Below are 25458 nucleotides of genomic sequence, written 5' to 3'. Positions count from 1 at the left end.
TAATTAATTTAAATTGTAATCCAAATTAATTTAATTCGTAAACTGAATTGATTTAATTAACAAACTAATTTAAGTAAAAATCCGATTTGTAACCAAATTGATTTAATTTATAAGCTGATTAATTTAGTTCGTGATCCAAATTTATTTAATTAGTAACCTAAACAAATTCAATTTATAAAACTAAATTAATTTAAAAGTATAATTTGTAAAATAAAATAAAAAAAACAAATGAAAATAAAATAAATAAATTAAGACAAATGAAGTATTTCAGAAAACTAATTTTTAACAAATTAGAAAAATTAATTAATTAACGTAATTAAATTTCGGAACTAATTAATTATAATTATTGATTAATATTATTTTTAAAAATAGAAAACAAATCGAAAAAAATAATAATAATTTGGTGTTTAATTCAATAAAAATAAATAAATTGAAAATTCAGTTGATGGAAAGCTTCATTCTATGTAATATGTATATAAAGTTAATTCGATAATTTATTTTATAATATTATCTCAGTAAAGTTTGCGTAATGTCACATTATGTTAACACATATGTCCTTTCAAGGAGATTACACCTTTAGTATCCACTAATTACACTCATCCATTCTAAAAAAAACGTCAAACTCATCTCTTCATTCACTCCTGCATTAGGAGTGAAAGTTGCTGGACTTAAAACAATCGCAGCCAATTTCATTGACAATTTCTCGAATTTTATCAAGTTTAAACATCAATTAGAGGAATTAATTAAAACTTTCACGAGCAATTTAATATATCGTGTCTTTGATTTTCTTCAAAATATTTTCCACTCTCTTTTACTCCATTTCTTTTCTTTCTTCTCTTTTTCTTTTCTCAATATTTTTTCCCCTATTTTTTTTCTTCACTTTTTTATTTTTTTCTTCTCTATTTCTTTATTTCTTCACTCTTTTCTTTCTTTCTCTATTTCTTTTCTTTCTTTTCTTAATGTCTTTCTCTTCACTATTTTTTTTCTTCTCCGTTTCTTTAATTCTTCACTATTTTCTTTTTTTCTTCTCTTTTTCTATATTTCTCCACTTTTCTTTCTTTCTTCCTCTATTTCTTTTCTTTCTTTAGTAATGTCTTTCTCTTCACTATTTTCATTTTTCTTCTGTTTCTTTTATTTTTCACTTTTTTCTTTCTTTCTTCACTATTTTCTTTTTTTCTTCTCTTTTTCTTTAATTGTTTACTCTTTTCTTTCTTTTTTCTCTATTTTCTTCTCTGTTTCTTTATTTCTTCACTCTTTTCTTTCTCTCTTCACTTTTAACTTTTTTCTTCTATTTTCTTCCTTTAACTTTTTTTCCTTCATTCTTTTCTTCCTTTCTTCAGTATTTTCTTTTCTTCTTCTGTTTCTTTAATTCTTCACTCTTTTCTTTCTTTTTTCTCTATTTTCTTCTCTATTCCTTTATTTCTTCACTCTTTTCTTTCTTTCTTCACTATTAACTTTTTTCTTCTATTTTCTTCCCTTAATTTTTTTTCTTCACTCTTTTCTTCCTTTCTTCACTATTTTCTTTTCTTCTTCTATTTCTTTCTTCACTATTTTATTTTTTCTTGTTTCTTTCTTCACTCTTTTCTTTTTTTTCTTTTCTCTTTCTTTCTTCATTCCTTATTTTTTCACTCTTGTTTGTCTTTTCCTAACAATTTTTTGCACATTTAAAAAAAAATCATCTGAATTATTTCTATTAATAATTTTATTTACTATTTTAATTCTCCATTATTTTCCATTTCTTTATTTTATCCATCAATTTTGTACTTTTCTCTTTTCTATAACTTCTTTCGAATCACAGAAAAGAAAAACAACAGCGTTTATTCTTCCAGCCATTTTCCTTTCATAAAAATAGAAGAATTGTCTTTTTTCCCCTTTTCTTAAAGTATATTTTTCAACTTGTAGTTTGAATTATGAGAGAGTTGATTTCGATCTTTTTGAAGTGTATAAATAATAAAGTGTCAGGAAGTCGTTCTTATGGCAAGTATACTTTGAATGTGGACGGTTTTCCGGGAGGAACTTGCGAACCGTCTTTTGAACGCTGAGAAAGATGAAAGTTTTCTCCACGTTCCAAGCAATTAGACTGCAAGATCGACACTCGACGAGGAAGATCGACTTCTGCAATGTAATAGCCTTGTTCCTTCGACCAGTTCCTCCTGGCCGCTTTCTTAAGTTCTGGGTCAACAGGTCTTGCAATCCGGTATATCAAAAGAAAAGAAAAAAGCAGCAAAAAGAAAAAAAAAATTCAACGTAAATCCATTCTCGTGGTACAATCCAGCTTTTGATCCCAAAGTCATTGATCCCAAAAATTGTTGAGAGACTTTTTCTTATCCCATAATGAATAATGTACATCTTTTTTTTTCATGTCGTAATCATTACGGTAACATATGTCAACAGCATCAACATACGCAATTCGATATTTGCTAACACTGATCGTATTAAAAAAAATTGATGTAAATCTTGTTCATCTTTTTTATTTCTGATGATGAACGGGGAAAATTTTAAAGTAACTTTTACTATTTACGAATAAGCAAAAAAAAAAAAACTTGAACCGTCTAAAAATATACAAATATCTAATCGGTTATTTGAATCAAATAAAATTTCTCAGTATAATAAATTAATTAAAAATTTACTCCCAGTTAGTAAAATTAGATTACTTTTTCTAATAACACATTTTATTAACAAAAAATTGATTTCATTTTAATAATTAAATACTCTATAACAGTAGAGAACTTGATGAAAAATTAATAAATATCCGCGGTATAATTTATTCTTTCCACAGGCAATTATCTCTCATCTGGTTCAAAGTGCTTCCCCTCCGGTTAATTTTTCGAACTAATTTTCCATAGCTCTCGAGAGAGGCATTGTTACATTGATGCTCTTATATCCACAAGCAAAATTTTACACACGCTCTCGTATCCTCATTTTCTTATGGTATTTCTTCTTCAGAAAGAGTTCATAAATTTCCTTCTATATTTGGTAAATTTTTATTGTTCCCTCACCGAGCGGTCATCCTTTTTCCGGACATTACAGAAAAGGAAATCGTAAAAAATGATAATCGTCAAGTTCCAAGGATAGAAACTGAGAAAGAGAGAGAGAGGTCATTTTTTATTTCCCACGAACTTTTATAACCATCCGCTATATAGTTTAACAGTGTGAAGAAGTTTTCTTTTATTCCTTTCAACCAACGATTGGTGTGCGGTCAATTTTTTTTTTTCTTTTTTACGGTAAAATAAAATCATATATAAACGCAAGATTTGTCTTTAACTCGCGGCAAAACTTTCATTCAACTGGAAAAGTTGCAGTTAATTTCGCTCCATTGATTTTATAAATAAAGTCCTTTTAAAAACAAACATTTTTTTATTCTTTTATTTCTGTTCTGCAATTCTTGGTTTTCTTTTAATTACGATTTTTTCTTCTTTGGTCAGTAATTAAAAAAGTACGATTTTTTTTCTTCTTCGGTATAATTAAAATAGTACGATTTTTTTTTCTTTGATAATTGAAGCAGTACGATTTGTTTTCTTCTTTGATAACAAAAAACAAACAGTTCAATAAACCTATTAAGTATTTATGAATGGAAAAGTAATATAGATATAAAAATATCGTTTTTAATTAGACCATGAAAAATAAATGATGCATTCTGGTGGTGGTTTGCAGTGGTCAATTGACTCGACTCATGATTATCTCTATTAAAGTTTTGCCTCGAGGTTGGTAAGCAGTTTATCGACACGTTATCAGTTTATATTACTTTTAAGCCTCTGTGTGTTTTATCTATTAATCGACAAGGAGAGTTGTTCCATCATAATTCTATCACAATATACATGGCTTTTTACAAGCAAACATTTAAATAATCTGATAAGATCGCCAACATATCAGACAATTAGCCCTTATAAATAATATAAAAATACTGTTACAGTTCCAACAAGGGGGTCCATTTCAGAATTAATTCTCAATTTACAGCATGAAGCAACTCACCTAATATATGATTAGAAAAGCTAACAACAAAAGACCTCAATGACAAATTGAAAATTACTCGACACTATTTGCCAATTTAATCTGAATTAAATTCAACTAGTCGATTAAATTTTAATTAAATCTAAAACTGAATCTAAACGACCAAATTAATTCTAATTTGTCAACTATTTATTTTCCAATAAAGACAATGTCAATAGACAAATAAATAAATGTAAAGCCTTTTCCAAAGGCAAAGAATTGAAAAAATAAAATTGAAAAGAAGACGTACTATACAAAAGGATTGCATTGACAATAATTGTAGAAAGGAAGACAAAATGTTTAAATGATCGATAATTGGAGCAAACAATGACGAGTTCGCGTGCGAATCTCGGCCAAGATCAACGATCTTTCAGGTGGGAACGATCTCTGGTCAAGTAGAAAGTTGGCGCGCGATCCCCACGCACGCCATAAAAGTCTTTCAGTTTAAAAATAAAAAAGTCAGAAAAGAAGGAAGAAAACACGGAATTATACGATTCCAAGGCACTTCTGGTCATAATAATGCAATATATATATATGAAACTTCAACTGATTTTAGAGCGCACATATTATTTTCCCTTACATATGTGACAGATACGATATATATTTATAACCGGAAGACAAATTTGTTAACATAACTTTCACATTAATTGAATTGATCACAATATATATGTGCTATTGATATTAAACGATTAATTGTTTAATTCTTCAAATATATGTAAGAACTTTCAAATATGTCTAAATAATATATATATATAAGTGCATGCCGTTCACTAAAAGATCGATCATTATTTTCCTTTTGCATCGTGGGAACTTCAATTTGAATAAATTAATAAGATATAATAAGTAATTTACCAGTTTGATCTAGAGATTTCTTCAATTTCAAATATGTATTTATTTTTTCTTTTTTATTTTTCTAGGTCATTTAATTGAATATATCCTGCTACTAATTTGTCGGCAATCAATTCTGATTAAATATATGTACATGACTTATTTAGCAAAGAATCAGAAGCTCAATAAATGTGTAATTTATAATTTATAAAATTTTATAAAGTTTAATGTAAAATAATTTGAGTAAAAATTAAAAATCGTATCTATATTTCGTCTTCGAACTCGTTAATTAATTGGAAAATAGCAAGAAAAAGCAGCTTTCAGACTGTATCAAAGATTAATTCTAAACGGTTTCTGAGTACCGACAGGTTTCGGTAAAAAGCTCTTTTTTATAAAAAAAAACCTTCGCTTTAATTAAAAATGACCTAATTTCATAATTCACTATAGACAAAATCGTAAAAAAGTGCCAAGACCAGAGTCTTTTTCAAGATACAAATTTTTTATGAATCAAAAATGAATTCTAATCAGTGTATGATTACAGCGTCTTTTCGGAAAAACGCTCGTTTTAAAAAAAAAGTTTTCACTAATTAAAAAGCCCTAATTTGATAACTGACTCAAAAAATCGTATTTAAAAATTTCAAGACTAGAGTCCCTTTTTTTATAAAATTTTCTGAATCAAAGATTAATTGTAAACAGTTTATAAGTACCGCCACGTTTCGGAAAAAAGTCCTTTTTATACAAAAAACTCTTAATCATTTAAAAAAAGCCCTAATTTATTGATAATTGACTCCAAAAATTGTAGAAAAAATATTTTTTGAAAAAGTTCTTTGTAAATTTTCAAATTCTTTTGTTTACAATTTATTTTTAAGTAATTTCGATTATTCTGACATTTTTCAATTAAATATTATTAGAAATTAAAAACTTCAAATAATTAAAAAAAACATTCTATTAAACTTATTGAGAAAAATCAATTCTATAGAATTCTTAATTAAACGTATAAAAAGTTCAAATATTCAGAGATTTTAATTTGAAATTCATTTTTAAATCAATATTTATTAGAAAATTTTATCAAAAAATTTTTAAATAATTGAATTCTCTTGAAAATTTTAATAAAATTTGTAAGATTAATTGCATTTTTCGAAGAATTTCATTAAAATTGTATTAAAAATAATTGAAATTCAGCATTGAGTTTTATTATTTATGAAAATAATTAAATCCCTGTAAAAAATGTTATTATTTATAAAAATAATTGAATAATATATGAAAATACTTTGTAAATAATTGAATTCCTGTGAATTTTCATTATTTATGAAAATAATTAAATGTTGCGTAGAATTATATTAAAAATTTTTTAACTAATTGAATTAAAACAATTTTTTATTCACAAAAATTTTAATTTTTGTATAAATTTTTAGAAATTTCCCTGACCTTCAATGAAATTGTCTGACATTTTCTTCCATCCCTGACCGTTAGACACCCTGTTAATTAGTCTCCACCCTTTAATAAAAAATCTAAAATTCTCAAAATTTTTCAAAAATTCGAAAAACCAAATTTCTTAAAATACAATATTTTTTCTTCTCTTTTATGGCATTTAGCTTCAATATTTTTGTGCTCTTCAAAAACACTTTACTTATTTAATAGTCTCCACCCTTTGGTAAAAAATCTAAAATTATGGAAAATTAGCAAAAATTCAAAAAACCAAATTTCTTAAAATTCAACATTTTTTCTTCTCTTTTATGGCATTTAGCTTCATTATTTTTGTGCTCTTCAAAAACACTTTACTTATTAATTAGTCTCTGCCCTTTGGTAAAAAATTGAAAATTATCAAAATTTTTCAAAAATTCGAAAAACCGAATTTCTTAAAATTCAAACATTTTTTCTTCTTTTTTATGGCGTTTAGCTTCATTATTTTTGGGTTCTTCAAAAACACTTTACTTATTTAATAGTCTCCATCCTTTGGTTAAAAATTTAAAATTATTAAAAATTCGAAAAACCCTTTTTTATTTAAAAAAAGCCCTAATTTAATTGTTGACTCCAAAAGAGTAGCAAATTGTAAATATAAGTAGTAAATAATATAATTCAGCAGATAGTACGAAGCCTGCGTTATAATAATCTTAATTACTGAACAACGAATAGTCAGTAATTGTAGAATTTAATATTTGTTTTTCTTAATTTTTGATTATTTTGCTATTAAATAAATTACTAATTAAACAATATTTTTAAGTGACCTATCAGTAGCTGTACGTTCTAGTGTTTTTTTCCCTAATTTTTTATTATTTCACTAATAGCTAAATTATTAATTAAACAATTAATACTAACTGATAAAGTAGTTATACAATTTAATTTTTCTTCTACATAAAACGAAATTAACTTTGAATGGTCCCAAAGTTTTGAACATTCAAATAAATGAAATTTACTTATTTCCAGCTCAAATTAAATTTTTATTACAATAATTTTGCATCACTAAAAATAAAATTCAATTTTTTAAGTTTATAAGTGAAATTTAAATTTTTTTACTTTTATTGCAACCAGTAATTTATGAAAATATTTTTAATAAAAAATATTTCATTCATTTGAACGTTCAAAACTTGTGTATCATAACTTTGAACAAAAACGACAAAAGCGCAAATTACTCCAAAAGATCTATTCAATTAGTGAAAGTTTTTTCAAAATTTACATCTTCGGAGAAAATAAATAAAATTTTATATTACGCCTAACAAACTTTCATCACAAAATTCTCTTTTCTTCTTTTTCATTACTTACTCAATTTTCCGCGGTTTAATAGCAAAAACATTCTTTTTCCCTAATAAATAAAGTTATATAGAAATTCAAAACAAAACATAAATGCAGTGGAGAATATTATTTAAATATATATATTGTTTTGCATATATGTTGCAGTTTTTATTGAAAAACACGCACTTAGTTTGACCGCAGTAAATACCGTAAGATATTTACAAGATAGAGAAACGTCACCGCAAAACTTTGTGTCTGCCAGCTATTCACTATATATATAAGAACAATCATATAGAACGCTATAAAAATGTCAAGAACAGAACAAAAGGAAAATGTGTTGAATTTATCGCTCGTCTAAATGAAATGGAAGTACAAGAGAAAATTTCTCATCAAAATCCAGAAACCAATTACATTTCAAGTTCTAATTAACAAAACCGTTTATATTGTCCAAATCGAAATTGTTAATTCTGATCTCTCTATCCCTCTTTCTAAATGTAAGCGGATCAAGGGAAAATTTCACTTATTCAAATTTAATGCTAAAACTAAATCGAGATTTTACATAATAACTACTTTACAATATTGAATATTTTACAGCAATTCGAAATTAAAATACATTCAAATTAATAATGGCAGGAATATTAATTTTCGATTTTGAATGAGCTTGATTATGAAGATAACAGAAGCAATGAACTCACAAAGAATAATTTATATTTTACATATTTTTTATATTTCATTTTTTAAATTTTATATATACTTTTTAATATTTAATATTTTTAAATATCAATTTTACTGAATACAATTTTTTATTTTGCAGAAGGAGTTCAACTTGGCTCAGAACCAAGTGGAATCGTTCATTACACGAACGTGCAGCAAGCGAGCACAGAAGTGGTAAGAAAAAAATCTCAAATTGCCTACTCTTTATCACAATCATGATTTATATAGAAATTGTTTTACCATATTCGGGCATTATTTCAATGCGCATTTTCCGCACGCAATCTGATGAAATCTTAACAACTCAATTTGGACCAAAAATTTTACATTTATATATGTATCAAAAACCAATCTAAATATCTAATCTTATTGAAGATATATTATTTATATATTTTTAAATTATAATTCCTTTTCCTCATCCTTACATCGTCCCATTAAATCCAGTTTGTCGAGCACTTTTCTCATGTACCTGATCCTTGAGATTATCCTACTTTTGCATCATGCGAATTGATCTCTTTACGAAGATAAGAATTCCGAGTTTTAACCCTTTCACTCAAAGTGTCATATACAGTAAGAAATGCATCACATCAGTTACCGAATTACAAAAAAAACGGAATTTTGCACACATCAAATATGCAATGCGTGAGAGAAAATTTTTTTATTTTCTAAATAAAAAAAATAAAATGCTTGTTAATTTCAGGGCTCGAACCAGTGAAAGTATTTAAAATTACGGAGTTTATGGACCAAAAATGAAAAATTATGAACCAATTACTGACAAACATATAACCAGGCCAAGACAAAATGTTTTTTAAAATTATTTTCATCATTTCAATAATAATAATTGTATTATTTTCTAGAATTTTTAACTAACATTCTTCTTTAAATCAATTATTTTTAATAATTTTCGAAAGAATTCTTTGAGAATTTTCAAATACATTTGTTTACAATTCAATTTTACGAAATTTTGATTATTCGGAAATTCTTTAATTAAATATATAGTAGAAAATACAAAATGCGAATTTAAAAAAAAATTCAATTAAACTTTTTCTAAAACTTCATGCTTTAATTCTTTTAATACTCAATTATTAATTCTACGAGAATTAAATTATTTAAATACAAATATTAATAATTTATTGAATAACTGAATGTTTCTTTAAATTGAATTCTCATAAAGAATTTTATCAACAAATTTTTAAATAATTCAATTCTTTTGACGAATTTTAATAAAATTTTTAAGAAAAATAATAATTTTCGAGGAATTTGATTAAAATTGTATAAAAAATAATTGAAATTCTGCAATGAGTTTTATTATTTATGAAAATAATTGAATTCCTAAAAATAATTTTATTATTCATAAAAAGAATTGAATCTTTGTAAAAAATTTTATTATTTATAAAAATAAAGAAATTATTGCGAAGAAAATTATGAAAAATTTGTAAACAATTAAATTCTTGTGAAATTTGTTCCAATTTTCGTTTTTCTGATACGGGCGGGTGGGGACGCTGGCTATCCAAAATTGTTTAAAAAAACTCTTATTGGTCCAATAGAAAAAAGCATTAATCCCTCTTTAATTTGCGACCAAGAAACAAAAAATTGGTCAAAAATTATTCAAGTTATTAATTTTTGTTGAACTTTTTTTTCAATTTTCGTTTTTCTGATACGGGCGGGTGGGGACGCTGGCTATCTAAAATTGTTTAAAAAAACTCTTATTGGTCCAATAGAAAGAAGCATTAATCCCTCTTTAATTTGCGACCAAGAAACAAAAAATTGGTCAAAAATTATTCAAGTTATGAATTTTTGTTGAACTTTTTTCCAATTTTCGTTTTTCTGATACGGGCGGGTGGGGACGCTGGCTATCTAAAATTGTTTAAAAAAACTCTTATTGGTCCAATAGAAAGAAGCATTAATCCCTCTTTAATTTGCGACCAAGAAACAAAAAATTGGTCAAAAATTATTCAAGTTATGAATTTTTGTTGAACTTTTTTTCCAATTTTCGTTTTTCTGATACGGGCGGGTGAGGAAGCTGGCTTTCAAAAATTGACTTTTACAGACTTTAAACAAATTTACGGACTTTTACAGCATTTACGGACTGTTCGAACCCTTATTTCATTATTTTGATAAATAATAAAATATTTACAAAGATTCAATTATTTTCATAAATAATAAATTAATTTTAGTATAAAATAAATGTTAGTAATCGTTTCCAGTGTTTCATTAGTCTGATTTTTCGAGAAAAAGAAAAAAAATACAGGAAAACTGGTAGAATTTAAGTGAAATTAGGACTAAAAGGATGTTAGCCGCAGTCGTTAAGGCACTGCCCAAGTCAGTCGTGTTCGAATCCTCCTAGCGATGGAATTTTTTTCTGCAGTATACTTATAGCAGTTTTACTTAATACAAATTGAGACTATTAAAAAGAAAAAATGTATCTAAATAAAAGTACACACAAGATAAATACCTAATTTAGAAAAATAAAAAATCGTGAAGAAAAGTTTCGAGTAAACAAATTGCTAACCCTGATTTGCATATGGCGTGCCAAGCATATATATACACACAGAAAGAAGGAGAATTCTCTTTAATGAATACGAAAAAGAAAAGGAAGACGCGATGAAATCAACAAGAAACCTTTGTAAATGTAATTCTTTATATTAATTATGTAATCGTCACATAAATAATTCCGTGTTCTTGATGTGCATAACACCGAATGCGTGAGTACTTAACGGTAAGGTATTCCGCTAGGTCCCTTTAAAGCTCTCGATGGACTCCCCTTTGAGTATGTTTCCTACTTTTAAAAGACTCAACTGAAATTCATCACTTTACAGAGACATTGCAAGATTATTCATTACACGATGAGCAAGAAATAAAACAATTTTCTCACAAAGATGGGAAACTACTCTTTTGCAGGAAATAAAGATAACGATATGTATGTAGGCCTCTCTTCCCATGAACTACATTAATCACATCCTAATTAAGTAATTTCAGTTTCTTATAAGCCACTTCAGAAATTCAATGATAACAACAACGATTCTATTTAATAAATATTCACATCGTAAAGGGGGCAAAACAACCTTGAAGTTTATTGTACTTTACCGACTACTATTAATATAAGGAAATTAAACGCGTGCGATATTAATCAAATTCTTAAATTCACTTTTACTTTTTTCCCATTAAAAAAAAATATTTCTATTTCAATCCTCGGATCGACTTTAAGCAAAAAAAGAGTCCTTTTGATCGATTCAAACTATAAAACAAGTTATTTATTTAATTCCGAATTGTGACAAATTTTTTTTGTATTTTCCTGTCTTTTCTCTGATTTCTAGAAAAAATTTTAATTTCTTCTCTTACTTCAATAACATCAATTCTAAGTTTTTGTTAATAAATTACATTACTTTAAAATTACTTTTGGTATTTTTAAATACTTTTCTTCAAAAAAACACGAATACTATTCAAAGTTATACAATTTCTTAAATAAAATTAAACATTATTCAATTTATTTTAATAGCAAATAAAAATAACATTGAATAATTTCTTAAAATTACAACTGTAATTGTTCTACAATTCAAGTATAGAATTCAAGTCTAGAATTTTTAACCAAATTTATTCAAAACTCAAAAGTTTAATAAATGTTCAAAATAAGTACATATTTAAATGTTATGTAAAAATTTTTAATTTGTAACCTTCTGAAATTCAGTAAAACACTAAAGTTAATTTCAATGTTTTGCAATTATGACGACTGAATGATGTATATTATTCTTCTCTAAATAAATTTTTCTAATAATTCTGAGAAAGTTCTTTCTTTTAATTAATTAAGTTTAATTATTTCAAAAAAAAATTTCACTTGAAATTAAATAGGTAATAAATAATAAATAAATAATAAAATAATTAATAATAAATAATAAAAATTCAACTAATTTCAACTAAAATTTAAAAAAAATGAAATTCTTTAGAATATTTAATAAAAGTTACTCAAAATTTAGATTTTTGAAAATTTTAATTTAAAACCTTTTGATATTTAATTGTTTCTAAAAATTTTTACTTAAAAATTCTTCTTTAAATTAATTCTTCTTAATTATTGTGAGAAAATTCTTCAAAGTATTTAAATAGTTATTTAAAAAAAAAGTTCAATTAAAATTCGTCTAAAATTCAATTGTTTTCAAATCAATATTACGAAATTTCGATTATTCAAATTTTAATTAAATTATATAATCAATAATTTAAGTAATTCAAATAAAATTAAATCAAAATTTAAAAAAAAACTAAGTTCTTTGATTTTTACCTACATTTCACGTAATTTGTAAATTTTTCAAATATTTTTAGTCAAAAATTTAGTTTCTAAATATTGTTTTAATAAATCTTTATTTTAGTTTGGTTTTAATGATCCAAAAAGTTTTTAAAATTCAAATGAACATAATATTTTTCTTTCAAAATATTTTCATAAATTACTCATTCTAATAAAAATTTCAAACCAAAATTAAACACTTAGAAACTTTACAATTAATTTTTTTTCAATGTGACTAAAAATTATTTAAACAAAATTTTTATTTTAAAGAAAAAATAAATTTTTTATGAACATTGTTTTTAATCTTTACTTTTATTTGCTCTTAAGGGCATTTGAACCTTGATGACGTTTCAGTTTGTGCAAAGCATGTGTGACGTCATCAAGTTTCAAATGCCCTTAATCTCAATTTTAATTCATTAAAACTTTCATCGATTAAAATCTTTGCTGACTGTGAATTTAATTCGTCAAAATTTTTAATATTTGGAAATTCAAACAATCTTATTTCTAATTAAGTTAAAATTTAATTTATCTAAATTTCAATTTCTCCAAATTTTAAACAATATAAAATTGAAATTTGATAATTTTAACCAATCTCACATTCAATTATTTCAAACTTCTCTGTCATTCAATTTGTGTATTTTTCTTTATTTATATTTTAGGAACAATTTAGCAAAAGTTTTGTAAATTACTGTATGTTTAATATTGTAACACAATATTTATTTAAATTCAAATTAATATTTGAATTATTAGTATAATAATTTTTTTTAATAAAATTTGAATTTGAAAAAGAAATAAATAAATTCGTTAATTTAAATTTTAAAAACTTTTAACTTGCTTCATATTTCAAAGAGTCTAAATTTAAATTAATCGAAATTTAATTTCTAATTATTATTGAAAATTATTTCTAATTTTTATTGATAGAAAATTATCAGTTTAATAATTTTCAGAAAGTTATTCGAGAATTCAATTATTTAAATACTTTGTTACAATTTATTTTTAAAAGTATCAATAAATTAATAATCAGCAATAATTTAATACTCAGCAATAAATTAATAATCAGCAATCAACAAATGTCAATAAATCAACAAATATCAACAAAGTATCAATAAAAATTAATTTAAAAAAGTATGAAGAAAAATACATAAATCAAAAAATATCCATTTTCCATCTAAATTTCACAAAATTCTGCTACATTTTTATTAATTAAGCACGCGATATAAATTAATAAACTTTCGATAAAAATTGAATGCATCAATAAAACATAAATTATTAACGTGAAGATCGCTATAAACGCATTTTCTATATTGTGAGTAATGTTTCCAGTAAATCACATATTATAAAGAAAAAAACCTCAAAGGAAAGCGCAATTAAAATCTATTTTTTTTGCACACATATACCTATATGAAACTTTCGAAATACTTTCAATCTTCAAACCACACATAATAAATAGAACAGATGCTAATACATTTCAAAGAAAACTCTTATGTAATTTTTTTTTTTAATGCTCACATAGAATTTATATAACGAGAGATAAATTAATTGTGTCTTCCTTAAACGCAATGTTTACAATTTAAATGAAGAAATTTTTCATTTATCTTACACATATATCCTTAATCAGGATGAAGTAACAATTTTCGAATTCATTATTAGTCAATAAATTTCCATAATTGACCTTTTAACACGTTTTCTGTAAATCACACTTTATAACCCTAAAAATAGAAATAAGATAGGTGATTTTAACCCGTTAAGTTGAATGAATATATATTTTAGCATAAAATGTATATATGTATATATTTTCACTCACTGATGCGCAGAGTAAACTACATTTTGCCGCATGAGTTTAATGTTACATTTAATGTTACAATTCCAGTTATATTCATTGGCTGTTTAAAACATTTAAATGATCCGTTTGGAATGTTGAAAACAGTTTATTCAAATAAGATAAGAGAATATAATTCACGTGAGAATAGAAGAAGTGTTGACGAATAAAAATTTTTTGATTCGACCCAATTCGCATGCCTGCGAAAGACTAGTGTATAAAATAATCATTTTCACTAATTTACAAGATAATTCGAATTTATTCAAATCTATAATGAGAGTAGTTGATGTGAACATTGCACATTTTATACATATTTATTTATGTAAATGGATTTATATACTTTTTTTATAAAGTTTATTATGTGGTTTACATAAGTAAATTCTAATACTTGAATTTATAAATAAATTACTATTTTCTAGGAAGAGAATAACGTCCCAATTGCACCTAATATTGTATATAAATAGCAATATTTTCAATATTTTTTTTGCCTCAAAGTTGCCCAAGTGAAAAATTTTTTTGGTTTAAATAATGTGATTATTTTGGTTTACTAGATTCAACTTTACTATTATTTATTTTTACAACTATTTTTATTTGAACTGAAAAAAAATTTATTTGATTTCCTGATTTTTTTCCTGATTTCCAGACATAATTTTGACTTTTTCCATGACCCTAGAGAATATTCTGATTCAGTCTAAATATGATTAGATACTCAAAAAAAGTTCCATTTCATTCATCTACGAATTTCTTTAATTGTAAAATTATTAAAAAACATCAATAATTTTATTTCAAATCAATATTTATAACCATTATTATTTTGAAATAATCAAATTAATTATTATCCATAAAATCTTAACTGAAATTCATTTTTAAATCAATTCTTAATAGAAAATTTTATAAGAATTCAATTATTTAAATATACAAAAATAAATAATTTATCGAATAATTGAATGTTTCTAAAAATTAAATTCTAAAAAAATTGTACTTAAAATAATTGAATTTCTAAAAAGAGTTTTATTATTTATGAAAATCCCTGTACAAATTTTTACTATTTATTTAAATAATTGAATTATTGGGAAGAAATTTATAAAAAAAAATTGTAAATAATTGAATTCTTGTGAAATTTTTATTATTTATGAAAATAGTTAAATGCTTGCAATGAATTTTATTAATTTTTTGTTTAATAATTGAATTCTTTTGAAAAATTTTATTAAAATCTAGATATTGAAAATCATTTAACTGAGGAGAATTTTAAAAAATAATTGAAATTTTTCCAAGAATTTTATGAAAATTTTGAAAAAAATTGAAATTTTGTCAAGAATTTTATGAAAATTTTGGAAAATAATCGAAATTTTGCCAAGAATTTCATGAAAATTTTGGAAAATATACAATCTTGGAGAATTTTATTATTTTTAAAAATAATTGAATTTCTAAACGGAATTTTATTATTTATGAAAATAATTGAATTTTATTATTTATAAAAATAATTGAATTTCTAAAAAGAATTTTATTATTTATGAAAATAATTGAATTTCTAAAAAGAATTTTATTATTTATGAAAATCCCTGTAAAAATTTTCACTATTTATTTAAATAATTGAATTATGGCAAAGAAATTTATAAAAAAAAATTGTAAATAATTGAATTCCTGTGAAATTCTTATTATTTATGAAAATAGTTAAATAGTTGTAATAAATTTTCTTAAATTTTTTTTTTAAATAATTGAATTCTTTTGGAAAATTTTATTAAAATAGTAGATATTGAAAATCATTTAACTGAGGAAAATTTTGGAAAATATAGAATTTCGGAGAAGAATTTTATTATTTATAAAGATAATTAAAATTTTATCGAAAATTAAAAAAAAAAATTTTACATAATTTAATTTTTGCGAAGAATTTTATTACTTTTGAAAATAATTGAATTTTTGCAATTATTTTTCTTTTATTCAAAATTCAATTTTGTTTAGTATTTTTAATTAAAATTCTTTTTTAAATCTATTATTTTTAATAATTATTTAAATATATTAGAAAATTTAACTAATTTTTGAAGAATTTGAATTATTAAAATTTTTCAAAAATCCAAGTTCTTTAAAATACAATTTATTTGATTCAAGTAAATTTGAATTTATACTAAAATTTATTTGATAATAATAGACAAATAAATGGTAATTTGAATCAAATAAATTTTCTTCCAGTGTAAAATAAAAAAAATGAATTTTATTTTTAGTAAAAAATAAGAAAAAAATAAATTTGTTTGATAATGAATTCAATAAAGTTGTATTAAAAAAATTCTCAAAAAGAAAAATTCCTATCAATTGTATGCTAAACTGCACTTGAATAAAAATGATGTGTTGCAAATTTATGAAACGTCAAAATGCACTCTCAAGAAGAATTAAAGAATCCTATTACATGTATATAATGAAATAGAATACTCCTTTTTATTGTGTGTATATATATTTGGTACCGAAGTGTATTTATATACATAAATTTTCTATGCAAATATTACTGGTCAATATTGAATTGAACTTGTACGTATAATTTCACCTGATATCTGTATCTTTGTGAAGAGTCTTTGAATTCAACAAGCAATACATTGTACTCCATCCCTCTTGTATTAAGATGAAGATAATTTTGTACATTTTCCAAAGCGTAGGCGAGATTTCAACCTGAACTTTTGCTCAAGGGTCATTGCAATACCATCAACATTTTCTATACAATTATTTATTTTCTTTGGTCTATAATTGACACCCAACATTATTCGACTCAGTCAAATTTCACCAATGGAATTTCTTTATCTGTGAAATTTTTTCCATTTATTTATTCTCTCACTATAAATTTTATAACTACTTTATTTCACAGTGAACTATTACTAACTAACTATTTTATTGATTTTTATTGAATTGAATTTTATTTTACTGAATTAAGTTAATTGAACCATTAATTTATTAATTATATCAAAAAAATTTATTTAGACGTAAAAAAAATTGTTTTTTGTTGCATTTTTTATTGTTTAAAGAACAATTGTAATCGTAATGAATTTAAATTGTCAGGATAATAAATTTAGATTAGTATTAAAAGTCGTATTGCTAAAGTAACAATCCCTTTCCCCGCGAATAAAATTGATAAATAAATAATTTATAGAATAAACAGAAACATTAAGTTGTTTAATTTAAAAAAATAAATTCAATACAAAAAAAATTTAATTTTACTGCTTGATAATAAAATTATCCGACTATAAAACAGATACAAATTTCGAGCAAAAAAAAAAGTGAGCGAAAGAATAAAAAGAAGAAGTGATAAAAAGTATTTTTTACGATTCACAATTTTCAACACTTTAGAATGAGTAGAAGAAGAAAGGAAAAAGTGTAACAAAAGGAATTATTGTTGAAATTGTTTTCTCATACTTGAAACACTCATTGCGCAAAATGACAAAAAAAAAAGAAAAATCCAAGAAAAGTAGTTAATTTAACCCTTTAGAAGAATTCCAAAGGGATTTTACACTCGCGTTTCTATACACAATTCTGTTCAATTGAAAACAATGTCTTATTCATTCATATAAAACAATTCAACGTCTTAAAGTAATTGGCCATATTGAAGAGATAACTGACGTTTGAGATAATCTTTACTGTGAAGCGCGCGCTTTTACTCTCTGAAAACTAAAGGCAAAACTAATGCATCAAACTCCCATAAAGGTACCTACAAGTATCACTTTACTGAGCAAATGTTTTCTTTGAAACAAATGAAGAATGTTGAAGAAGGACGTAAATCACGACTCTCAAAGACTACTAGAAGAGGAATATTGGTCTATGGCACGCACGCATCGACGAATGTCGAAGAGTACGTTGACCGATCTCAAGTCAGGTGCCTCAAGCTCTTCAGGAAGTTCATCTTCCACGGTAACAAGCGCCGGCCAACAATGTCAGAATCACCCTCCATCTTCCTGAGAACTAGTCGGTTCGTGCTCAAACACGCGGTTATCTAGATTCCCTTCATCCACCATTTTTTTCATATAATTCTGAAAAAAAAATTGCACCCGAAGATGTTTTTTTTAATTTTACTAAAAACTAAAGGACACCAAAAGATCAAAAGACCGAAAGATTAAAAGATCAAAAACCCAAAAAAGCAAACGACAGAAAATTCAAAAGTCCAAAAGAGCAAAAAGGGCAAAAAACCAAAAAGAAAGAATACCTACTAAATAGGAATTTTTGAAAAAGTGCAGGCCTCGTACTCACCTACTAAAACCTACTATTTTCTATACTATTACTACTTTTTTTTTTTATTTGTTACACTAAAAGCTACTTTTTTCCATGTTTGAGAATTTACACTACTTTAAATTTGTTAACAGTTTAAAATGTTTAAATAAAAAAATTATTTAAAAAAATTTTAATCAAATTCTTAAAAACAAATCAAACTTTAAGGGGCGCATGATTATTCCCCAAATGTCATTTTTGCGAAATGTCATTTTTGCGAACTGCACTTTTGCGAAAAGTCATTTTTCCGAAATGTCATTTTTGCGAAATGTCATTTTTGCGAAAAGTCATTTTTACGAAAAGTCATTTTTACGAATTGTCATTTTTGCGAAAAGCCATTCTTGCGAAATGTCATTTTTGCGAAAAGTCATTTTTACGAAAAGTCATTTTTACGAATTGTCATTTTTGCGAAAAGCCATTCTTGCGAAATGTCATTTTTGCGAAAAGCCGTTTTTGCGAAATGTCATTTTTGCGAAATGTCATTTTTACGAAAAGTCATATCAGCGAAAAGCAAATTTTGCGAAATGTCATTTTTACGAATTGTCATTTTTGCGAAATGTCACTTTTGCGAATCGCCATTTTTACGAATTGTCACTTTTGCGAATCGACATTTTTACGAAATGTCATTTTTACGAATTGTAATTTTTTCGAAATATCATTTTTGCGAAAAGTAATTTTTGCGAAATGTCATTTTTACGAAAAGTTATTTTTGCGACAAGTCATTTTTGCGAAATGGCATTTTTACGAATTGTCATTGTTGCGAAAAGCCGTTTTTGCGAAATGTCATTTTTGCGAAATGTCATTTTTACGAAAAGCTATTTTTGCGAAATGTCATTTTTGCGAAATGTCATTTTTACGAATTGTCATTTTTGCGAAAAGTCATTTTTACGAAATGTCATTTTTGCGAAAAGTCAATTTTGCCAAATGTCATTTTTACGAATTGTCATTTTTGCGAAAAATACAATAGTGAATCTATATATACTACTAGTTTACTATTGTATTTTTCGCAAAAATGACATTTCGCAAAAGTGACAATTCGTAAAAATGACATTTCGCAAAATTGACTTTTCGCAAAAATGACATTTCGTAAAAATGACTTTTCGCAAAAATGACAATTCGTAAAAATGACATTTCGCAAAATTGACTTTTCGCTAAAATGACTTTTCGTAAAAATGGCTTTTCGCAAAAATGACATTTCGCAAAAACGGCTTTTCGCAACAATGACAATTCGTAAAAATGCCATTTCGCAAAAATGACTTTTCGCATAAATAACTTTTCGTAAAAATGACATTTCGCAAAAATGACTTTTCGCAAAAATGATATTTCGCAAAAATTACAATTCGTAAAAATGACATTTCGTAAGAATGTCGATTCGCAAAAGTGACAATTCGTAAAAATGGCGATTCGTAAAAGTGACATTTCGCAAAAATGACAATTCGTAAAAATGACATTTCGCAAAATTTGCTTTTCGCAAAAATGACTTTTCGTAAAAATGACTTTTCGCAAAAATGACAATTCGTAAAAATGACATTTCGCAAAATTGACTTTTTGCTGATATGACTTTTCGTAAAAATGACATTTCGCAAAAACGGCTTTTCGCAAAAATGACATTTCGCAAGAATGGCTTTTCGCAAAAATGACAATTCGTAAAAGTGACTTTTCGTAAAAATGACTTTTCGCAAAAATGACATTTCGCAAAAATGACATTTCGGAAAAATGACATTTCGCAAAAGTGCAGTTCGCAAAAATGACATTTCGCAAAATTGACATTTGGGGAATAATCATGCGCCCCAACTTTAATACAATTCTTTCAAACTACTATTGAATTATTAATTATTATTTATAATTATTTATCAAAAGTTTTTCAAAATTCAATTATTTTCAATATATACTATTTTAATAACAAACAACCTCAAAGAATTTAATTATTTAAAAAAATTTGTATAAAATTGTTTGCAAACATTCAATTATTTTCATAAAAAAAAATTTTTCACAGAAATTCAATTATTTAAAACAGAATTTTCCTAATATTTTTTGAAAAAAATCAATTATTTAAATAGATTTTAATAAAATTCTTCGCAAGAATTCAATTATTTTAAAAATTTTTAATGAAATTCTTTATAATAATTGAATTGTTTTCAATATAATTTAAATCAAATTTCTTGAAAGAAATCAATTATTTTCATTATAAAATAATATACAATTTTAAAAAAAATTCAATTTCTTAAAACACAATTTTCATAAAATTTTTTGAAAAAAATAAATTATTTAAATAGATTTTTATAAAATTCTTCGCAAGAATTCAATTATTTTTATAAATATTAAAATTCATAGTAGGATTTCAATTATTTTTAATACAGTTTTAAAAGAATTCCGCGAAAACAAAGAAATTATTGAATTTTGAAAGAATTATTTTTGTAATTTTTAGATATTATATTTCAAAAATGTTTTACATTGAAATCATTTGAAATATTTTAATTCCTATAAAAAAATAAATAAGTATATTTAACTATTGATTAAAAAAAATTATATATTTGAATGTAATATAGAAATTATGAAATAATCTAGTAGTCAAGTTTAATTTTTTGATAGCTACTTTTTTACTACTTTTTTTTAGTCTTTAAGCTATTTTTTGCTATACCTTTTTAAAATTAATTATCGAGTACGAAGCCTGAAAAGTGACAAAGAATTCTAGTCACAAAAGCAAAAGAGCAATCAACTAAGAAGAAAGAATACTAAATTAATTATTTTTGAAAAAACAACGAAGAATTCTAGTCGCCAGAGCAAGAAAAGGAAAATATCAAAAACAAAAAATACTAAATAGGAATTTTTGAGAGAATAACAAAGAATTCTAGTTACTAGAGCAAAAGAGCAAAGAAAAAAAAATTAAAGAATACTAAATTAGGAATTTTTTGAGAGAAATAACACAGAATTCTAGTCACTAAAAGTGAAATTTCCGCAGACAATATGCACCATAAAATCTCGTGTGCGAGGTATGTTTATCTTTTATATGTGTATATTATTTGCCAGTTTAGGCTCCTCTGCACGCATCAAAGAATATAAAACCTATTACCGCAGTGTAATCACATTTTAAAACCATTATCGTTACTTCCTCTCAACGTAATTTGCAAAATTGAAAACATTATTTAGATTTTATTCTATTTGAGAGAAGAATCGTGCCGAAGACTTTATGTATTGCTCGCGAGGAATTACATCTTCCAGAGGAATGATACATCCACAATATAAATGAACTGCTGTTATTATTTTTCTAAATAAAAATGGAAAAATAAACAATAATAAATAAACAAGTGTGGCTCATATTTAACAAAAGTTCAAAACATTATTCAAACCAAACGAATTGAGATGGATAAACTCTCCTCAAAGTAAAACTAAAATATTACTATTTGAATCAGTGACTGACTTCTTACTATAAAATTTTACAGTTTATTATTTGCATTTATTTATTATTTGTAATAATATTATTAGTAATTAGTAATATTCGTAATATTACCCAATATTTATTGTATCAGATAATCTTTATTTAAATTAATTAAATTGTAATTTGAACCAATAATTTCAGTATTTGAAGCAAAAATCATTTAATTAATTGAAAATCTAATTAATTATTAAGTAATTACATACCATTTTTCTATTTATATTAAAAACAATTATTATTTTATTAGGAAAAGAAATTATTTTATTTTAAAAAAATTTTCTACTGTTTAGCTAATCAAAATTGTAAAACACAGAATACTATCTTTAAAAATCAATAAAAAAAAAAGTATAAAAGAACGATAATGTTGTGAACATAACAATAAAAAGATTTAAATACGATTTCATAAATTTACAATACAGTAACAAAAGTAAATACATTGTCATCATTCCCAGAACGAATTTTAAACATATTTTGTGAAAGTAAATATAAAGCAGAACTTGATCGAAATTTATTAGTGGTATCTTCTTGATAAAAGGTTGAAACAAAACTATTCTGTGAATTTACATTCTCATTATTTGTATTTTTTTTCTCTTTTCTAAACTATTTGAAAATCAATTGTAGAAAAAAATTCCGGTGGAATTTAGGACAGAATTATTTCGAGTTAAAACTCAAGTGATTGAAAATAGGTAACTAAAAAGAAATTAAGTTTAAATAATTAAGAAACTAACTAATTAACCAACTAATTAACTAACTGCTTAAAGAAATAACTTATTAAGGAATTAAAAATAACGAATTAACTAAAATTAATTAATTAAGTAACTGGAAATCCACTGAAAAAATTTATTTTATTTGAATACTGAATTTATTGGTTCAAATACAATTTATTTGATTTAAATAAAAATTATTTGATTAATCGGTTATTTGAATCAAATAATTTTTTTCAATGTAACTAATTAAGTAAATAAAAATAACTTATTTTAAAAATTAAATTATAACTAATTTACTAACAAAAAATACGTAAATAAAAAAAAATTTAATTGACTTTATTTTTTTATTTTTTAATAATTATTTTATTATTGTTCAAAAATAAATAAATTAAATAAATTTAACTGAACAAAAATTATGTAAATTAAAATTTAACGACCGAATTGTCTGAAAGTGAATAAATTTACTCCACAAATCAGAAATTTGTTTAAAACTAAGAAAAAAATAAAATTTGTAAACCGTTTAAAATACTAACAATAATAAATTTTTCTAGGACTGAAGAATAAGACAAAATGAACTGCATATATTTTGGACTTTTTGTCCACTTTTTGGTTTCAATAAGAGAAATAAACAGTGTGATAATGAATGAGAGAAACTTATTAATTAGAAGTTTGTATTTTAATTTTTGCCCATCGTCAACAACAATTACCGAAAATGAAGAGATTTCAAAAGAAATTACAAGACCAATTATTGAAATAAATCAGGGAATCACACCGGAAACAAAATGTCTAACCATAAAAAATAAGCAAATCAAAAAAATTACAAATTCCGCCTTCAGTAATCTTCCAAAACTAATTTTATTAAATCTTGAAAATAATGAATTAATAGAAAAAAATATAAACTTCGTATCAGAATTACGAGAATTAAAAATATTATTACTGGAAAACGCCTACAAAAAAGAAGAAAAAGAAATTAATTTTACCGCCGAAATTTTTTCTCCAAAACTCGAAACATTATTTTTAGGAAACAACAGTCTGGATAAATTCACCATCATCAATGCCGATAAATTGATATTTCTTAATTTAAACAACAACAATTTAATTGAAATTCCAAAAATGGAAAACGAATCAAATTTAACAGTACTCGTGATGAATTATAATAAAATTGAAAATTTGAAAAGGGAAAATTTTCAAAATTTGTTCAATCTAAGAACATTGAGTCTAGCTTTTAATAATATTCGCAGTTTGGAATTCCAATGTTTCAGTAATATTGGCAATTTAAAAAATCTCGATCTTCAAGGAAATTATTTAAAAACAATAATTTACGCTTCATTTCATCCTCTATCGAATCTTGAAGATTTAAATTTATCGAATAATGAAATAACACAATTCGATGGAACCGTTATTGAATCAAATCAAAATCTAAAAAAATTGAATCTCAATAATAATAAATTAGAAGCAATTCCTCAATTGAAAAATTTGACTAATTTGGAAAGTTTGAAATTAATGGGCAATAATATTAAATTATTGAGGCAAAACGATTTTCAATTATTTTCGAAATTAAAAAATTTATATTTACAATGTAATAATATTACAACTGTGACGAATAATTCATTTTCTCATTTCGCCAATTTACGACTTTATTATTTAAATGTTAATGAAAAATTCTGTCAAAATAAACATTAAACTATTTACCTACAATAAAAATTTTAATAAAAATACAAATTTTGTATTCAATATTTCTTTTTCCAATCAATGAATAATTTAGAAAATATTGCTGAATTTATTAAAAATTTATTTAATGTAATTTCTAATTTTAATATTTTTAATTTGAAATTCTAATCCATTATTTGCTTAACGATTGAATATTTAATTTTGAAAAAATTGTTTTTACATGTATATTTGTACAACTGAAATAGATTAATAGTTGAAAATAATAAAGAATTTGATATCTCAACTTGTTAAATATTTGTTTAATCAGATATTAAAGAAATTCATAGAATTCTGTGCCAAATTACAACGAGAAAAATTAAAATTCGTTTTTATTTAGTAAATTATTTTAAATTAAAATTCTAATAACGTTCTGCGTCCATGAACTCTGGGTAAACATGTCACTTGAAGATTCTTATCATGCATCCTTACATGGTGCACTGTGTCACGTTCAAAGTGGCCAAACCACTCTTTTACAACTTTTTAAACAAAAACCGTTGTATTTTCATATTTACGTTAATCATGTCATGGTTCAAAATTTTAAAAAGGTTACACTTTTATCCGAGACAAAGAGATTGTATCATTTTATAAACATTTTTCAAGATTAAGAGAAGATAAAAATAATATACATATACACACGTAAACAATTTGCATATTTCTTGAAATCTTCTTTAGAAAAAGAAATTTTTAAATAATTTGTAACAATTTTTTTTAAATAATTGTAATTTTGTAATAATTAAAAATAATTTATGTTTTAAAGTATTTCATTGTAATTTTTAAAAATAAAATTTTGAAAAATTTTAATTACGAATTGTCAAAATAATAGAATTCTCCAAAAATAACTGCAAACAATAATTACATTATTTTTCTTTAAATATTAAATTTTTTTGAATTATTATTAAAATTTTTTAGGAAACGATAATCTTTAATAATAATATATTCTTTAACGTCCGAGTGGTTTAAACAATAATTATTAAATAATAATTATTATTGATAATCTTCAAAA

General features: G+C 24.0%; 1 protein-coding gene across 1 annotated transcript in view; it reads left to right on the top strand.

Moving 5' to 3' along the window:
- Positions 1–25458, top strand: part of LOC122501000 (heparan sulfate 2-O-sulfotransferase pipe) — a 71908-nt gene that overhangs the window by 42154 nt on the left and 4296 nt on the right. The window contains exon 3 of the mRNA XM_043610201.1: positions 8366–8439. Coding sequence (XP_043466136.1) covers positions 8366–8439 — 74 coding nt within the window. The remainder of the gene's footprint in view (positions 1–8365; positions 8440–25458) is intronic.

The sequence above is a fragment of the Leptopilina heterotoma genome, unplaced genomic scaffold (genome assembly GCF_015476425.1).
Source record: "Leptopilina heterotoma isolate Lh14 unplaced genomic scaffold, ASM1547642v1 Lhet_197, whole genome shotgun sequence".
Taxonomy (NCBI): Eukaryota; Metazoa; Arthropoda; class Insecta; order Hymenoptera; family Figitidae; genus Leptopilina; species Leptopilina heterotoma.
This window is presented reverse-complemented; position numbering and strand designations above follow the sequence as displayed.